This window comes from Nicotiana attenuata, unplaced genomic scaffold (genome assembly GCF_001879085.1).
Source record: "Nicotiana attenuata strain UT unplaced genomic scaffold, NIATTr2, whole genome shotgun sequence".
Lineage (NCBI taxonomy): Eukaryota > Viridiplantae > Streptophyta > Magnoliopsida > Solanales > Solanaceae > Nicotiana > Nicotiana attenuata.
In genome coordinates, this window is record NW_017674579.1 from 37,243 (window position 1) to 57,078 (window position 19,836).

At 36.9% G+C, this 19,836-nt stretch overlaps 1 protein-coding gene across 1 annotated transcript; it reads right to left on the reverse strand.

Moving 5' to 3' along the window:
• Nucleotides 1–7,285: 7,285 nt before the first annotated feature.
• LOC109218941 lies at nt 7,286–9,037 on the reverse strand. Its single transcript, XM_019383339.1, has one exon. It carries the CDS (start codon nt 8,846–8,848, stop codon nt 7,493–7,495), a length of 1,356 nt encoding a protein of 451 aa, XP_019238884.1. The 5' UTR covers nt 8,849–9,037; the 3' UTR covers nt 7,286–7,492.
• Nucleotides 9,038–19,836: the final 10,799 nt, after the last annotated feature.

Genomic DNA, 19,836 nt, shown 5'->3' on the forward strand with positions numbered 1-19,836 from the left:
CAATGACACACACACACACACACACACACACACACACACACACACACACACACATATATATATATATATATATCATAGAAAAAATTTATACCTGTAGTGAAAATTTCCTGTGTATCTTCACCTACAATTTCCTTGCAAATAGCTAGTACATCTGCAAACCGATTGTCTTTCCCAATAGTGCTACACACATCACTCGATGTCAGTTCTAAAGTACCAACAGGTGCACGATCTCCATCGCCAAACAAATTGCCTTTTGCATATCACTGCCCAAAGCACAACTCGGTGCATGTTTTTTAGTATCAACAACTTGATCATCTGCACCTTTCTCAGTTGATAACTCTTCATCATTTCCATCTTTACTTAGTCTATCAACACTAGAATGTTCCTCTCCAACTTGTTGATGTTCATCGCCTTCAAGAGCCGCTTCCTCACGTGTCGCATTTTCATCTGCGATGCATCAGGAGCGGCATGTTCTTCAGTAACAACAACTTGATCATCTGCACCTTGCTTGTTTCCAACATTCTCAGTTGATAATTGTTCATCATTTCCATCTCTGCTCAGTATATCAACACTAGAACGTTCCTCTTCAACTTGTTCTTGAACATGTTGATCGCCTTCAAAAGCCGCTTCCTCACGTGTAGCATTTTCAGCTGCGACTTTATGCGATGCATCATGAACAACATTAATATATGATACATGTTCGAAAGAGTCGTTCATCCTATCATGTTGTCGATAGTTCCTCAAATCAAAATTGCCATCGTTATTACGTTTGATTTGTCGACAATCTTAAATAACTTTTCAAACTTCTCATCAAAATATTCCTAGAAAAAAAATTACTAACAATGATTAATCTGAATAACATTAGCAGAAAAAAAAGACTTCTCTATAAATTAGCTTACCTTCACTTTTTCAAAAACCGCATCCACAATAGCAGATCGCTCATCCCGTTTAAACTGATCGAAAACTTCCTTCACGATCGTGCTTCTTTCTTTTTCTGCATGGCTTTGAACCTCCATCGTTACCCTCTAGTATAGAGACACAGAACATAAATTTAGATATAAAACTTCAGCTATTATAATGCTAAAGTTCATCACAAACGAGAACAAAACTTTAGCTCAAAAACATGCTGTGGTTTTAAAAAAACAAAACCAAAAAACTTCAAAACTTACAAAACATATTGTGTCGACTGATTCATTGTCAAACGCCGTTGTAGAACGGTTAGAACGATTCTGGGTACGAGATGATTCGCCAATAACAAGAGTTCGATTCGCTTCTTTTGATCGACTCCGACTACGTGGTGATTCGCCAATAACAAGAGTTCGATTCGCTTCTTTTGATCGACTCAGACTACGTGGTGATTCACCAGTTGAAGGAACCACATTAAGTACCTTTGAACGAATCCGACTGCATGGTAATTATCTAATTAAAGGCATTGAACTCAATTCCTCTTCTGTAGGAATTATATCCAATACCCTAAACGTGCAATATCTCTGTTTAATACAAAAAAGAATATTATGAGAAAAAAACTAATGCGTCAACATATTAACACAAAGACAAAAATAAAAAAAATTAAAAAATTAACTTACAGAATGATTACTGAAGTAACACGCATAAAGTTCATTATATTTAGGGTCTCAACACATACATAACGTAACATCCTGGGAACCTGAGGGGTATCAAGGTACTCATCTTCTCTTAAATACCTTTCCCGAAGATCTGGGAAGCGCTCATAGAACCAAGCACATAACGAAAATGGAAATCCACCAAGTTTATACTCAGTTGAATGAAATTTGTTCTGCTTATCCAATGCATGTTTCAGTGAGTAAATGAGCTTCCCATAACACACATTACCCCAAGGATATTCAGCACAAGCCTTATCATCTTCAAAAATAGCTGCATACTCCTCCAGCACAGATGATTCATTCGTTTTTCCAAACAAAATAGACTCCACAACCAGAATTTCCATAAGTTTCACAGCATCGTCATCACTCTCGCATACGTGTCTATAATTCACAACATTCTTTGGAATTGCATTCCGAGTCATAAAATCTCGAATATCCTTCAAGGTCACACCCTTAGACTTACCAAAATAGCGCTTCAGAGTATTGCTCTCTCGATTAATTAGTTTTTCAACATTATGTGTTGTGATCCGCAAACCGCACATAATGTGAAAATCTTCAAGGGTGAATGAAACATCATGACCAAAAATCTTGAAACTAATGGAGTCTCGATCATTGGTGAATATTTGAGAAAGACACAAACAATGATCCAACTTCATGCTGCATTTGAAATTCTCCATAGCCATAATTTATCAAAAGGACTAAAGGACCTGGGGGTATTATAGGTTGTTTAGGTGCTTTAGGATCTTTAGGTGCATTAGTTGCTTGACGTGCTTTAGCTGCTTTAGGATCTTTAGGTGTTTTCGGTGCCATCTGTTAAAAAAAAGTAAAAGATACAAAAAATAATATCAGAACATTATCAAAAAAATCAGTTAAAACTTCAGCTCTAAGAAGGGTGAAGTTTACAAGTTACAAAACAAAAACTTCAACTTCTAGAGCTGAAGTTCGCGAGTTACAAAACAAAACTTCAGCTCCTAGAGCTGAAATTCACCAGTTACAAAACAAACTTACAAAACAAAAACTTCAGCTCTTAGAGCTGAAAGTTCACAAGTTACAAAACAAAAACTTCAGCTCTTAAAGCTAAAGTTCACCAGTTACAAACAAAAACTTCAACTCCTAGAGCTGAAGTTCACCAGTTACAAAACAAAAATTTCAGCTCCTAGAGCTGAAGTTCACCAGTTACAAAACAAAAACTTCAGCTCTTAGAGCTGAAAGTTCACCAGTTACAAAACAAAAACTTCAACTCTTAGAGCTGAAGTTCACCAGTTACAAAATAAAACATTCAGCAAAAACATGTTGTAGTTTTTACAAAAAACAAAACATAAATTCAACTCCAAAATAATGCTGAAGTTCATAAAAAATATAACAAAAAACACAAAACGCGAAACAAAACTTTAACTCCTAAAACTAAGGTATTATTGAAGTATTATAAACTTCACACTTTAATAGTATCATCTATTTAACTCTCAAAATTTTTAAAAATTTTGACGTCTCCAAACACTGAAGAATTTAGAATTTTCATCAAAAACACAAACACACATTCAAAAAACCTAAAAACACAATCGTAAAAGTAAAACTAATGCACTAATAAAACTAAACCCTACGAAACTATTTTATCATAAATACACGACTATCAAAACCAAAACCAGAAATTAAATCGTAAAAATTAATACTAAAATAAAACCCAAAAAGTTAATGCAATGTACCTGTGATTATACGTAATGTTATTGGGGAACAAACATTTGAAAATCAAAAACAGCGACGAAAACCGTTTGATTTCAGAGAAGAACAAATCAAAAAATGCAAATAACGGGAGAGAGACAGAGACATTAGAGGACTAGCGTATACTTGGAGAGAAAGTAGTCTTTTAATAAAGAAGGGCAAAATCGTCTTTTTAAAAGGCTTTTTTAAAAAGATAAAGCCTTTTAAAAAAAGCATGTACTCACACAGCTTGGACACGGTGGATTTGCAATAAGATATACTTGGACAGATATGGATTACACATTCTAGCCAAATTTTCGCACACAGCTTATCCAATGTGGATTTGCAATAAGATAAAGAAAGCATGTACTCACGGATGTTGACAGTCCCTCTGTTTCTTTGTAAGAAAGCACTTCACAGAAACATTCCATCTCTTTCTATTTTTCGTTGCTCTTTATTTCAGAAAAGGATATCGTGCTACAATATTTTCCTACATATCCCTCTTCTACCACGCCTTATATCCACGAGAATCCAAATAAATCCAACTCATACTTAACATCAAACAGTTACGGAAGATAATCTCTGAACAAAGACAGCATGACTTTTAGGTATCAATATATCCACAAACTACTAAAATCATGCTTGCTAATTTATTCTTCTATCACATCGGTAATGCACATGAAAGGCAAATAAATGAAGACAGGGATAATCTAGTTAATTAGTTTGCTAACAGAACTAGACACCTAAGATATGGATTGCACCACTCGCAAAGATTAATCAGCACCAACTGAACCAGGATGGTCTTCTACACATGGACTGTTAACAACAGAAGCATATGGACAGCAGCAGAAATGATCTATAGTTCAAGACATAAAGTGTGGTCACAGCTTCATTTAAAGCTAGTGGAATATAGTAACATGAGCTAGCAGGTATTTAAATAATAAAATATATAGATAGCAGCAGAAATTATCAAACTTACAAGAAATATAGTGTGGTCTCGGCTTCATACAAAGCTAATGACCTGATGATTTCCTGCTACATTGTCATAGCTGAAATTTGAACCTTGCTACCTTCATTTGTGGTAGATTAATATAGACTATAGAAATAAATTGGTAACAGAAGACTATCCACATTTCTATCCTTGTTCTTAAGCTGCACTGAGAACATCTTGGAGTGCCAGTAGTAACCAGCATTAAGCAATACCTAATGAATTTTTTTATAATTAAGCAATTCTAATGAGTAAGAAACATTAATATGGTATTTATCGAATGTGGAGGCCAATGTTGCACGGAACATACTTGAATTAGCAAAAGACAACAAAGAACCATACTCAATCTGTCCCTTCTTCAACTTCTTGTAAACTAATTCTATCTCCAATATATTACAAAAGTACCTTTAAAATTGAAAATTGTGCAATATTCTCTTATCCTCCACCAAACTGAAGGGAGGATTACATATTGCTGGATGATGTGATAAACATATACATAAAAATATAGAAAGGGCCACAACCTAGATATATGTGTATTCTATGCCACACAAAAAAAGTTTATCTTCCCCTAGCCAGATATTGATCCTGGTCCCCTCGACATTTACATTCATTTGTGTCCCACAATGTCTAAATTCATAGCCATCCATCTTAGGTCTGGATCACAGAATGAAGCTAGAATTCGCACAGCTTATCCATTGTGAGTTTACAATAAGATAATGACAGATAAAGAATCAATTTTACACGTTTACCTAAAAGGTGGGACATTGTCATTCTCTCTGTTTCTTTGCAAGCAAGTGCTCCCAAGAAGCATTCCATCTCCCTCTCATTTCTAATTTTCTCTGCCCTTCATTCCATAAAAGGACACGGTGCTTCAATATGTTCATATACATCATTCTATGTTCCTCTTTTACCACAATTAAGATCCGCAAGAATCAAAATAGCTCCTATTCACCATTGTATACTTAGCATCAAACTAGTAACTGAATCAGCAGATTCTAACCACAAGCCCGAGAATTACGTATCTCAATGGACTTTCCAGCAATAACTAAGCAACTAATAAAAAGTAAAAGGAAAAGAGTCTAATGGCATGTCATTAAAATTGAGCAAGCTAATATCTAAATAGTACTTAAGGGTAAAATGGGAAAAAGAAACAGGGCATGACCAGAGCATGTATTAAGTATTAGGCAAACCCATTTTTTAACTTGCTGGCATTTTACTAACTGTTAAAAGTAATATCAAAATATTCATTTTTCTGTCCCATTAGTTATGGACATGAAGCTCCTATTTATCTATCTTCTGATACCCTCAGTCACCTAAGGCAAGAAAATTAGGACAAAGATAATCTAGTAAATCACTATACCAACAATAACAGAACTAGACAATCAACATAATAGAGAAATCATATTTATTGTTAAGCATAAATTTATAATGTAGCTAGGCAAGGCTTGATCTCATAGCAAGTGAAGAAATATGGATGTCTATTCTAGCATCAGGTGCTTGCATAGCCAACAAACCAGTAGTGCTGCTAACAAACAAACTATGAACAGACTACATAAAATTCAAGAATGTAGTGTGCTCACAGCTTCACATAAAGCTAGTGGAATAAGTAAGGTGAGCAAGCTGAACCTGATGCTTTCCTGATACACTGTCTTTGGCTCAAATAGTGGAACTTCTTTTGTAGTAGATTAAGTTGGCATTCTAAAAATAAAATTGATAATAGGTGAGACTTGCCAACTCTTTCCTTGCTCTTTCAGTGCCAGCAATAACTTCTGTTAAGCAATATCTAACGATTTTTTTTGATAAGTAAACAATATCTGATGACTAAAAAACATTAAGGTGGTATTTATCGCTCGTCTCTTATAATGTTGCACACAACATACTTGAATTACCAAAGACAATATAGAACCATACCACACCTGCCCCTTCGTACAACTTCTTGAAACAAATTCTACTTCTAATAGATACTAGAAGAGTATCTCTGAATTTGAAAGTTTTCAGAGTTATAATCATCATTCATCAGTAAAACAGACCTCAACTGTCCAATATCAAGATTACGTAAAAGTATTAACTTCACTCCAGTCATACCAAAAAAAAAAAAGCATCCATGAAGCAAGAACAACACTTTTTATTAATTTTTAACTTCGTAAAATTGTGCACTTTTTTATTTTTATTAGCTGTATCATTGTGCATCTTTTAATCGCAGTAGATTATAAAGAGCTAGCTATTCATTTGCAAAAGTCATATGCAATATTCAAAAGATCACTTGAGTAATAACAGCAACTTCATCTGATGTTTGACGAAACAACTTAATTGTTAAATAGGGAATAATTTAGTTCCTCATAAGCTAAGTGATTATCACTGTCCCACAAGGCAAAGCCAGATTCAATTAATTTGTTTCCTTTTCCAGAAGATATGTTATATATTTACAAATCAATGTTCCTTGCAAAGATATTTTACTGCCAAGTTAGACAGGCCACACAAACTGTTTTTGAATATTTGCATGAGATAACCGATCACAACTATACATACACACATAAGAATGCTTTGCATTCTGTACAAGATACAAATGAATCTTGCTCTGCAGAGTATGAATTATTGGCTAACTGTCTTTGATTACGCTGGACATTAGTATGAATTATTGGCTAACTGTCTTTTATTACGCTGGACATTCTTATTGATTAAACTAGAACTAAAAGTACAAGCACATAAAGCATGAACATGTTAAGGCAAGGTCACAAGTTCTGGCTCAAATATCATGCACTGTTACATCAAAGGATCTTATATTTGATCATTTTAGCAATTTGTTTCATCTTTCAAAGTGAGTTATTGGGCCTTGAACTGAGAGCAAGGAATAGCATCTCTTGGTTTGAAACACACCACTTCCAAGTAATTAATGCTATATTCATAACTATCTTCAAATAGCTAATGCAATCTAGTGGTAAAATCACAAAATGTGCTCTTTTCAGACATCTTAAGGCCGAAAAAGGGAGAAAATTAAATTATACTCTATAGAAATTTCAGAAGTCTAACACAAAATTGCACCTCAAAAGTGGAAGGTTATATTTCAGGGAAAAATATGAAAAAAAGAGCAGTTGAGGGGTATTGTCACACTGTGACACTCATGTGTAAGCGCTCATAAAATCAGAAAACTTGGCTGCCTAATGTGAGCCGAGTAAACAAAAGATCAAGAGACATATAAGATTCCCTGTCTAAATAGAGCAAGAGTTGCTGAAGTATAAATGGTCCAAACAAAGAGAACCCACCAGGCCAGAAACAATGCCACCTCTTTGTCCAGCAGTGAGCAAGGCAATAAGCTACATATCCCTTGGAAATCTGTAAAGAAGTCGCCACCAACTTGAGACAAGCCAAGGAAGAGAAGCACCATCGATGCAGGCACAAAAAATTGCAGAACCACTAAGCACACAAAGTGATTGTGCAGGAACACCTTGGCCCTACTATAAGCCAAGTCAGGAACTTTGCTCGCGTGCAGTCTCTGGTACCAGCACAACACCGCTTCGTTCAAGTACATCTGCACATTTGATCGCAGAGATACAATCTGCAAAAGGCCCGAAACCAACAAACACCAGCGCCTAAAGCTACTGAATTCTGACAGTTTCATACCCACATTTCCAACCAAATCCCTAACATGTCCAACTCTTGCATTTTGATCAATAAGTAGGTCAGCAAAGGGTTTCACCCAAAGCAATGAGGTCAAAACCATGAACAGATAGTTAGCATGAAGAAGTAATCGCGCAAACCATCCACAAGAAATAATGGATAAATTGCAGCGTAGCTGATCAGTCCCAAGCCAAAAGGCATGAGCAATCCTCACAGCTGGCATATACAAAAACCAAGAAATGCAGCCCATCAAAACTGCAACAAACAACTTTTCAAACCCATGGATTGTTTCAAAATGAGCATCAAAAACCCATTTAGGAACTGCCCCATGTACAAAAGCAAGCGCCACAATAAAACCCAAAAAGCCTAAAACAAAACTCAAGTGCTTCTCAGACAGCTTAGATGCAGACTTTTCAAAAGAAATCCTAAAGATCAAAACAAAAACCCTACAAACACCCAAAAATCCTAACAAAATGGGAATGAAAGAACCGTTCTTTAACACACCAGATTCCTCAGATTTCGCCAAGAATCGATGAAGCAACAAGCAAGAACAAGAAACAATAACAGAATTAAAAGCCCCACAAAAATCATTGAAATATATCCTTGTATGAAGGTGACTGTCATTAAGCTTTAACCTAAAAATCTGAGCTTTATTTTCATCAAACTCAAATCTTTCCTTGGATTTTTTTCTGGGTTTAAGTTCAGAATTATCAATGGTACTACAGGGCCTACGAATGGCTGCCCGAACACCATTTGGGTTCGTGGGGGTAACATCATCTGGGTGGACGTAAGTGAAAAGGCCTGAGAGGAAAAGTGCGGGGATCTTAATGAAGTGGAGTAATAGACTGAGGGAGAGAGCAAGGGTTGATTGGAGAAAGAGATTGCTGGATAAAAGTAGCAGTAAAGACGATGAATTGGGCATGATCAGCTCTCGGAACTGGAGTTTTGGAACGACGCCAGTGAATCTTGAATGTAAGAGGAAGATGGAGATCTCAAACGAACAGAGCTATTGTATTCGGGTCGACAAGGTGGTTCCTTTTGGATCTTGAACTTGCCTTGTTTTGGACTCCACGTTATGGACCATTGCAACTAACTGTCCCATTTGTCTTTGGGTCATGTTAACTATCTTTGGGGCATTTTCATATATATACCCACTTTTGGGGTTACCATTAAAATTATACTCATTTTACATAAAAATTTATAAAGTGTATCCGCTCGAATCTGAAGTAGTTCAATGTCATCAATGTAACTTCAGAAATCAAATATGAATCTCTTCTAGTTAAATACAACTTCAGAAATAATATCTGAAGTTCTTTTATCTTTCAAATGCAACTTCAGAAATTCGAATCTTAAGTAGATCAATCTATTGAATGCAACTTCAGATTTCAAATCTTTAAGTTCTGGAACATAAGCTTCTTTTTCGAATTTCAACAATTCAATACACGATTCAATGCCCAAATCTACTCCAAAATCAGCTCAAATTTTGAAACATAACTTTCAAATATCATAAAGAACAAATCTTAATCATCAAGATGTCAAAACAAGAACAAATTTAACAACCCCATTTTGTAACTAAGAAGAAGAAGAAGAAGAAGAAGAACTCTAAGCACAAAGAAGAAAATAGTAGTAAATTAAAGAAGAAGAGAAAAGTGTATATATATATGAAGTTATACAAAAATTGGATATCATTTCAACTCCAACGTCAGGTATAGGTTTTCTTCCTTTTATTTCATTCTTTCTTCTACTTTGATTTTAATTATAATTCTAATTACTTTATCTTCAATTAGCTGTATATTGGCTATTTTCAAGTGTGCAAAGTATTATTATTTATCTTTGTTCTGCCAACTCCTTCGTTCGTTTCTTTATCATTATTCTTTATTTTTTTTATTCTAATAATAGTAAAAAAAATTAGGTTTTTGCTCTGGTTTTCAAGTTACAGGTGCTTCTTTTCTTATTTTTTTTCAGTTACTAGCTGTTTAGTTCTCCTATTGTATTCCAACTAATCTAGTTGTTTGAGCAGTTAGCCTCCTATTATACTGAAATTATATATGATTATTTTGGAGATTCTTATTTGTATAACATAAAAACTTGATGATCGGTATGGTTTGCTAATGTGATTCACCAAGTACTATATACTCAAATATATATAACTAAGTAATTTAATTACTCCTTCATAGGGTACAATATTGTTAAACACTACTGCGAAAAAAATTATAAACTATTAAAATTACAAACAAAAATTCGTAACATTGGATTCCTAATCCAGAAAAAATGTTATTTAGAAGATAAAAGAAGGACAAAAGCAATAAAACATATTCTTAAATCTCTTCATAATTTGAAGATAAGAAGGTTCAGGTGATTCAGTACAATTTAGCAAAAAATATAATCCCAAAAGTTCAAATAATGAATATAGTTTAGTAATGTGATTCACTCGGTCAAAGCCATGGTTGTATATTTTTTGTTTGATACGTAATATTATTTTCTATGAAGAAGGGTTCTATTTTCAGTTCTGGTTTATATAATTAATTGGTTGATGCATCGCATATAATTTTACTATAGATAGATGATCAGAAAAATCAAAATAATAGAAAGATATTGGGACAAGTGAGCTCTTTAACTACATATGTTGCTTGCTTAGTAGTTATTTGGTTTTGGACTTATGCACGTGAAAATGATCTTCGTACGATCACACATGACATACGACTTGAAAGTGAACAAGTCAGAGATGAATTATTAAGTCATTTATTCTCAACTAAATATCACGATCCAAAATTCAACCTGTCGTGATGGCGCCTATCGTGGTACTAGGCTGTCACGCCCCAAAATCGAGGGACATGACCGGCGCTCGACCGGGTAGCCCCAGTCAAACGAACCTGGGTGCCTTTCCTATCCCACGTGTTACCCCGAGTTTTCATTACTCATTAATCAAAGGAAATAGGCAGTTATAATTTAAACTCCTTTTTACGAAATATACATAACATACATGGTTACTTAGCGAGGTTTACAAGTTACACTGTCCAAATACAAGATACATAAGTACATAACCCACGTTTCCTGTCTACGGAGCTTCTAAGGATGCAAAAGAGTTTTATAATACTTGCCGGTGACAAGGCTCAGACTATACCTTACACAAATACCAAAAATAAGACTCCGGGAAGAAAAGCGGCATGAGCCACGCAGGGCCCCGAGAGGAAAGGGGCTCACCAATTCAGCTGACGGGAAGAGAAGGAGTGCTATCGTCGGTGGACTGGAGTACCTGCTATAGAACCACCTACAATCATAACATGAATGTAGCGCCCACGGCAAAAGGGACGTCAGTACATTTGAATTATACTGATATGTATGAACAAACTTTACCCCAAGTAGAATCAATCAATACACAGATAACAAACAGTAATAGAATCAACAATCAAATGCACATGAAAGGAACAACCAAAGCCAAACAAGTTTCACAATCTCTCCTTTTCCCCTTTCAACATTATTTCATCACATCAATGATTTCACAACTTTCTCATATTTTTATTTCAATAGTAATTATGATCACTTTTCCACCCTTATTACCTCGGCCACCCTTATCACCACAACTCACACCTTATTACTTCGTGTTGCGGCGCGCAACTCGATCCCACCGAACAATCACATTTCACACAACAACAACAACAAATCACAATTTCATACGACAACAACAATAAATCACAAAGAATTTTCATAACCATCAATACCATTTCCATCATATACAACAGCCGGCATACAATTTAAGTCACAACGATAATTTCCCACGACAAGTCACATACGATATTACCACAGTTGTTTCAATTGCATCAATCACGATTTCTTCCTGTCATTTGTTGCACAGCTTTTACCACATAAACACATTCACACACACACTTGGTTTGTTGCCATTTACTTACACCATTACATCGGGAGACTTAACCAACAACGTTCAAGGCATATCAATAATAAGAATTCACAAATAGTCCACATAGATATCACATACCAAATACTCATACACCAAACAAGGTGACTTTACAAAGGTCAAAGTTAGCCATACATACCTGGAATCGAATTCCCCTTTCTACTTCTACTTCGGCTCACCAACAGCCTAGTACCAACAATCTAGTTCACAAGTTAATACATATATCTTAGAATTGAAGTTCACAATTACTACCCGAACTTATTTAGGTTATCAACCGCTCCTTTTGCAAATCTATACTCCTACCCAATTCTTTTTACTAGATTTTAGGTATTAAAGAACATGCATGTATGTTTTCAACTTTTATTTTCAAGAATCGATGCATGAGAATCCCTTTTTTGTTTAAATCTGAAAACCAATGAAAAGGGCTGGGTATTTTACCTGCAAGAACGGAGATGAAGACAATTGCTTGAAATTTCCCGGCCCGGGTGACTTTGGAGAATCAAATTGATGAAGGTAGGACTTTCTTTCTCAAGAACTCTCTCTTCCCTCTCTCTAGTATTGTTCAGAAAATGTGTTAAAATGAAGGGTTGGGGTGTTTTATTGAAGAATGGGTCGGGTTTAAAATTTAGAAAAATAGGAGCCCCGAGTCAGGTATGCGATCGCAAATGCGATCGCAAAGAAGAAATGCGGCCCGCAGAATGGACCGCAAAAGTGCTCCAAGGATCTGATCCTACTGTCTGGGTTTGCGGCAGAAATGCGATCCGCGTACCCGTTCTGCGGTCGTATAATCCACCGCATAATTGCCCTTCGCAAAAATTCCAAGATGATTATGCGACGACTATGCGGTCCGCATATCAGTTATGCGATCGCATAATGGACCATATTTTGACCTCAAATTTGACTAACACACTGACTCACTTTGCGATAAAAATGCGGTCCGCATACTTGATTTGCGACCGCACTCTGAACCGCATAATAGCACTTTTCTGGAAAACTTTGATTCTTTGATTTTTAAATGCTTAGATCAGTACAAAGGGTCCGAACCGCGGCTCGCAAGCTCGCCGTGAAGAATTTTACACATTCCTAATACACGCTCGGGACTGGGCACTACGAGCTACTAGGTTTTGAGTACAAATTTTCACGGGGCCTTACATCCTCCCCCACTTAAAATCATTCATCCTCGAATGAGAATTTTGGAAATCAGTTGGTTTTGAAAACATGATATGCAAACTCCCAATTTTTAGAAAATTTTGCCAGGGTTTTCTTTGTAATTAGACTTATCTACCTGTCAGAGAGCCCCCGAGACATATTTCCAAGTATCATTACATAATTCCTATTATCCCTACAACTGGTACACAATTCATTACCTCAACACTTGCACATATTCAATCACTTGTTACACTTTGCACATAAATTAGTCACTTCAATGAGTCCCATACAATTTAACCACTTCAAATACTATATGCATTTCAATTAATCATTACCAATCTACACTACCACTAGTCGTTCACTTATTACAAAACTTTCATTTACCAAAAAGGGGTTGCATATGACTCAAATAATCACAACACATACAATTCTTGCACAACTTGAGGAGTTACAATAGTAAAGCATTTAGAAAGAAAAGAAGGGGTGTCTTTGCACCAATTTGGACACAATATCAGTTTGCTTAGAGATAAGAGTTCGCACGATCACTACTAGACTTGTTCAAACAGATGGGGATATTTTTCATTCATTTTATTTTCCGCTTCCCATGTGGCTTCCTCAACTCGTTGACTTCGCCATAATGCTTTAACTGAAGCAATTTCCTTATTCCTCAATTTACGGACTTGCCTATCAAGAATAGCAACCGGAACTTCTTCATACGATAACTCTTCATTAACCTCGATAGTCTCAACTGGCACGATGGTGGATGGATCTCCAACCACTTTCTTTAACATAGACATATGAAAATACAAATTTATGAGGAACAACCATGGGGAAACATCATACTCCTAGTGCGACCTAATGGGAAATGCGCTTACGTACCCTTCATTATCAATTCACATAACATCTACATGGGAAATTTTTTGAGAATAACCAGTTCACCCTCCTGAATTTTAAATCTCTACTTGAACACCCATGCTAAACCTTGATGACCTTCGATGATTACTTTAAGATGTGCTATCATAAACTGGCCATAAAACTACCTATCGAACATATGCGATCACACGGGGATGATCCCCATTGGACATGTTTGGACCTTCAATACCTAATAATTTTAATGCAATGAGGAACACAGAGTTCAAGATTGTGTTGGAGTTATCCAGGAATTTATTAATGTGCTGAGTAGAGTACTTTCTGAGGTTATATTCTAAGGGACATGAAAGTTACAACTAATAATGTTGACATGGTTAATCACGGTGACGACGTCAATTATTACACAAATGAGGCATAGGGGTAAGTAGTACATTGGCAATAGGGGTCATCAAGGAGGAATATTCAAGTACATGACCCAGTCGTTTCCTAGAGTGAAGGGAAAATCAGTTCATACTCTGGTACCTTGAATGCGATATGGGATTCAAAATACATGAAGTGGAATTACACTCCTGACGTTAGCTGACACAAGGAATCTATGCCATAAGCCCATGAGGATGAAAATGAAGTTAAAACACTTATGAGATTATCATAACTCAAACAGCTTAACCCTCCCTGACAATTGACCCTATATGAGAGAACTAAAGGTACGACAACTTGTCTTCCAAATCAATATGCTCATGATATGTGCAAAAATCTCAAGGCACTGAATCTCCCCCTTTCACGAGTAGAACCACATAGCTAAGACATCTAAATGTTGGGATGAAATCATGTATTGGTTAGAGGCATTCTAATGGTTAATCATGATGCTTCGGGGAGAAAGACAAATGACACTCCTATTCACCCAAGGAAGTGTAATACTAAGGGTAGCAAAACTCCCCTCACATGAAAATGATGTAGTCAATTATTCTAGAAGTCGAGTGAGAAGAAGGCCATGTAACCCATCCAATCCGACCCATTTAAGACTTTGGAAAAAGGGGACGCACTTTGGTTTGAAATCAGGGCAATTTCAGCCTGAGCTTAAAGGAAAATCATTAATTTTGAAACCCATGAGACAAGCCCTTGTAGTCCTAGAAAACCGATAACAATGGCGAGAAAGTACTTAAAACCATTACGGGTTGGTATAAAATCAAGGCCTCAAGGTGACCACATGGATAAGTTTGAAGGAATGTGATGTCTTAATGTATTTATCGGGGAAAAGTAACCTAGGTTATCTAGTCACATGGACAGGTGGAGCAGGTAGATGATTGTTTAGGAGAACATATCAAAAGGAGTGCGAGCAATATCTTTTTATCCTAACAAAAGGAACATGTCCCCATCCTTAATGTTATAAGACTTCCCCTTTGATGCCATGAAACATAAACGAATTTTACGATGAGAGTTATCAAATGAAATAGATAGTAGGGTAGCAAAACTAATGAGCACCACTTGGAACCAACGAGCTTAAACCAAGTTGAAGACATTAGAAGTCTGTAGGAAAGGAGAAATTTGCCCACTCTCGGGGCGCTTGTAGAGTACATAAAAGAAAAATGAGGCGAATTTAATCGAATCATATAGTTGGATAACTAGTTGTTGAGATAATATCGCATTGAAGATTATGGGTGAACGACACATGATGCAAGACAAATGAAAGAAAGTGAGAGAGCCTTATGGAAGTAACCTTTACATTGTAACATGTAACCACTAGGAATGGTGGTAGTATAAAGCGATTACGAGAAACTACATTTCTGAAAGAAGATCTCTGTATGAAGTCACGTGATGTATAGCTCTAGAATTCAAAATAATCCAATTATGTTTAGCAACTCAACTTCATAATGAAGCACTACAACACACTTTTACACAACCAGCTATTACAAAACACATTGGGAGATGCTATAAGACTTGACTGAGAGAAAGGCTTTGACACATGAATGTGTTACTAGGTGTATTTCTCCTTGGCCAACCCGAAACCAAAAGGCGAGACTTAGACTGATAAACAGGTCGTTGGACTAGCACAAGTGTAGATAATCCATTATCGGAAAGAGATCATTCAATTTCAGTAATTGCGGCATGCTATCAACCCTTGATGAACTTGAAGTGATATGAGAACCCAATGAGATAGTATAGAATAATCATGGAGGGTTTGCAGATGTTCATAATGAGTTCTTCATGGATTTTGACTTGAGAACTACCCAGATGCTAATGAAATACAGAAGAACATGAGAAACAGGCGTTGTGCTATAATAACCCCCAAAGGTGTGCTTGGTCTTGACGGAGAGCCTAGTAAGGGTCCTTACGAGACAGAAAGTGTTACAATGACTCATAGAAGGATATGTTCTCTCATATGGTTATCGAACAAGTGTGGGGAAACTAGCACAATGAATTTACTAACTAAAGAACACAATGAACACATGTTATGGAGATGTAAAGAAAAAGTAAACATTTGTTATGAGTTGGACATGCTTCTGCTATATTAACTCCCAACTACAATATATGACCATGCCACGAGCAACCACAATACTAGGACAAAGTGAGCTACTTACCGCGGGATGTCCCAAGTGGACACGAAAGTTATGGCGACACAAGATCTTCCTATGACGTGGATGTGAGGATCTCAATTTTTTTGTGAGACTTTATGCACACGGTGACCATTTCGATTGACATGCACTCATGTGAGGTGTTAAGGTATGCTCTTATGTTACTAGGCAGTGAGAAGCTTTCATGATGATATTCGCAAGAGAGTAGATTGACTGTTCAAACCATATAAGCCATATACACAACTGAGTAAAAGAGTGACTCGAGAAGGATCGCAACGCTGGGATGCTTTGAATGGAACTTGACACCACATAGGTAAACTTTACGACGGTGCATGTATAGGCACAAGCGAGTAGATTTTGTCCATTTAAATGAAAAGATTCTGTAAGGAATTCATCGGATATAGTCCCTTGGTGAGAATTTAGGAAAAGCAAGTGGGAAGTATCAATCCTAGAGTTATAACTCAACTCAAGGTCATAATTATAGAACTTAATTCCACAAGAATGTAAATAAGAGAATTCATAATAGAGTGGATTCACGAATAGTGCGTCTCGTTCAAAGAGTCGATACACGCAATGTTTTGTCATTCAACATCTTGTTAAGACCATGTTTATGAGGACTCTTCAATATGGATGTACATATACAATGAGTAGAAATTTTCATTTGACTCACTTAATGACGTTAGGTTGATAGGGCAATAGCTTAATCGATACCCCTCGACTCCACATCCCTAACGTACGTAGGTAACATACTGATATACTACACGATCTGATGGTGCAGAGACATCAATAGGGACAAGGACACTCCCCCTCTTAGCGATATGTTTTACCAATCCATCCACAGCTCAATACATTCTCCTAACAAGTCCTTGGGCAATCCACTCGGACTCAATGGTGGGATCAATCCCTCCTTACATGCTTCAAATTCGCGGATTATGGTATCAAGGTTACCAATCTTGAGAATAAGACTTAGAGAGGAAATCAGCTCCTTAACTTGAGCTCTATCGCACGATTGGAGTATCAAAGAAGGGTGAAATTCCTAAATGTCCGAATAGCCTCCAACTTATAGATGTGGTCGACTACACACCGATAAAAGGACTCTACTAGAAACGGCTCCGAGACATCCTAGGACACTTTAAAACCTTAGGCTCTGATACCAAGTTTGTCACGCCCCAAAACCGAGGGACATGACCGGCGCTCGACCGGGTATTTCCGGTCAAGCGGACCTGGGTCCCTTTCCTATCCCACGTGTTACCCCGTGTTTTCATTACTCATTAATCAAAGGAAATAGCCATTTATAATTTAAACTCATTTTTACGAAATATACATATCATACATGGTTACTTAGCGAGGCTTACAAGTTACACTGTCCAAATACAAGATACATAAGTACATAACCCACGTTTCCTGTCCACGGAGCCTCTAAGGATACAAAAGAGTTTTATAATACTTGCCGGTGACAAGGCTCCGGGTATACCTTACACAAATACCAAAAATAAGACTCCGGGAGGAAAAGCGGCATGAGCCACGCAGGCCCCGAGAGGAAAGGGGCTCACCAATTCAGCTGATGGGAAGTGAAGGAGTGCTACTGTCGGTGGACTGGAGTACCTGTTATAGAACCACCTACAATCATAACACGAATGTAGCGCCCCCGGCAAAAGGGACGTCAGTACATTTGAATTGTACCGGTATGTATGAACAAACTTTACCCCAAGTAGAATCAATCAATACACAGATAACAAACAGTAATAGAATCAATAATCAAATGCACATGAAAGGAACAACCAAAGCCAAACAAGTTTCACAATCTCTCCTTTTCCCCTTTCAACATTATTTCATCATATCTATGATTTTACAACTTTCTCATATTTTCATTTCAATAGTGATTATGATCACTTTTCCACCCTTATTACCTCGGCCACCCTTATCACCACAACCCACACCTTATTACTTCGTGTTGCGGCACGCAACCCGATCCCACCGAACAATCACATTGCACACAACAATAAAAAATCACAATTTCACACGACAACAACAACAAATCACAAAGAATTTCCATAACCATCAATACCATTTCCATCATATACAACAGCCCGCATACAATTTAACTCACAACGATAATTGTCCACGACAAGTCACATACGATATTACCATAGTTGTTTCAATTGCATCAATCATGATTTCTTCCCATCATTTGTTACACAGCTTTTACCACATAAACACATTCACACACACACACACACACTTGGTTTGTTGCCATTTACTTACACCATTATATCGGGAGACTTAACCAACAACGTTCAAGGCATATCAATCACAAGAATTCACAAATAGTCCACATAGATATCACATACCAAATACTCGTACACCAAACAAGGTGACATTACAAAGGTCAAAGTTAGCCATACATACCTGGAATCGAATTTCCCTTTTTACTTCTACTTCGGCTCACCAACAGCCTAGTACCGATAATCTAGCTCACAAGTTAACACATATATCTTAGAATTGAAGTTCACAATTACTACCCGAACTTATTTAGGTTATCAACCGCTCCTTTTGCAAATCTATACTCCTACCCAATTTTTTTTACTAGATTTTAGGTATTAAAGAACATGCATGTATGTATTCAACTTTTATTTTCAAGAATCGATGCATGAGAATCCTCTTTTTGTTTAAATCTGAAAACCAATAAAAAGGGCTAGGTATTTTACTCGCAAGAACGGAGATGAAGACAATTGCTTGAAATTTCCCGGCCCAGGTGATTTTGAAGAATAAAATTGATGAAGGTAGGACTTTCTCTCTCAAGAACTCTCTCTTCCCTCTCTCTAGTTTTGTTCAGAAAATGTGTTAAAATGAAGGATTGGGGTGTTTTATTGAAGAAGGCGTCGGGTTTAAAATTTAGAAAAATAGGAGCCCCGAATCAGGTATGCGATCGCATTTGTGATCGCAAAGAAGAAATGCGGCTCGCAGAATGGACCGCAAAAGTGCTCCAAGAATCTGATCCTACTGTCTGGGTTTGCGGCAGAAATGCAGTCCGCATACCCGTTCTGCGGTCGCATAATGCACCGCATAACTGCCCTTTGCAAAAATTCCAAGATGATTATGCGACGACTATGCGGTCCGCATATCAGTTATGCGATCGCATAATGGATCGTATTTTGACCTCAAATTTGACTAACACACTGACTCACTTTGCGATAGAAATGCGATCTGTACACTTGATTTACGACCGCACTCTGAACCGCATAATAGCACTTTTCTGGAAAACTTTGATTCTTTGATTTTTAAATGCTTAGATCGGTACAAAGGGTCCGAACCGCAGCTCGCAAGCTCACCGTGAAGAATTTTCCACATTCCTAACACACGCTCGGTACTGGGCACTACGAGCTACTAGGTTTTGAGTAC

Bases quoted from the DNA above. Each gene is read 5' to 3' on its own strand.
- LOC109218941 (XM_019383339.1), bottom strand. From the start codon at position 8,848: ATGCCCAATTCATCGTCTTTACTGCTACTTTTATCCAGCAATCTCTTT.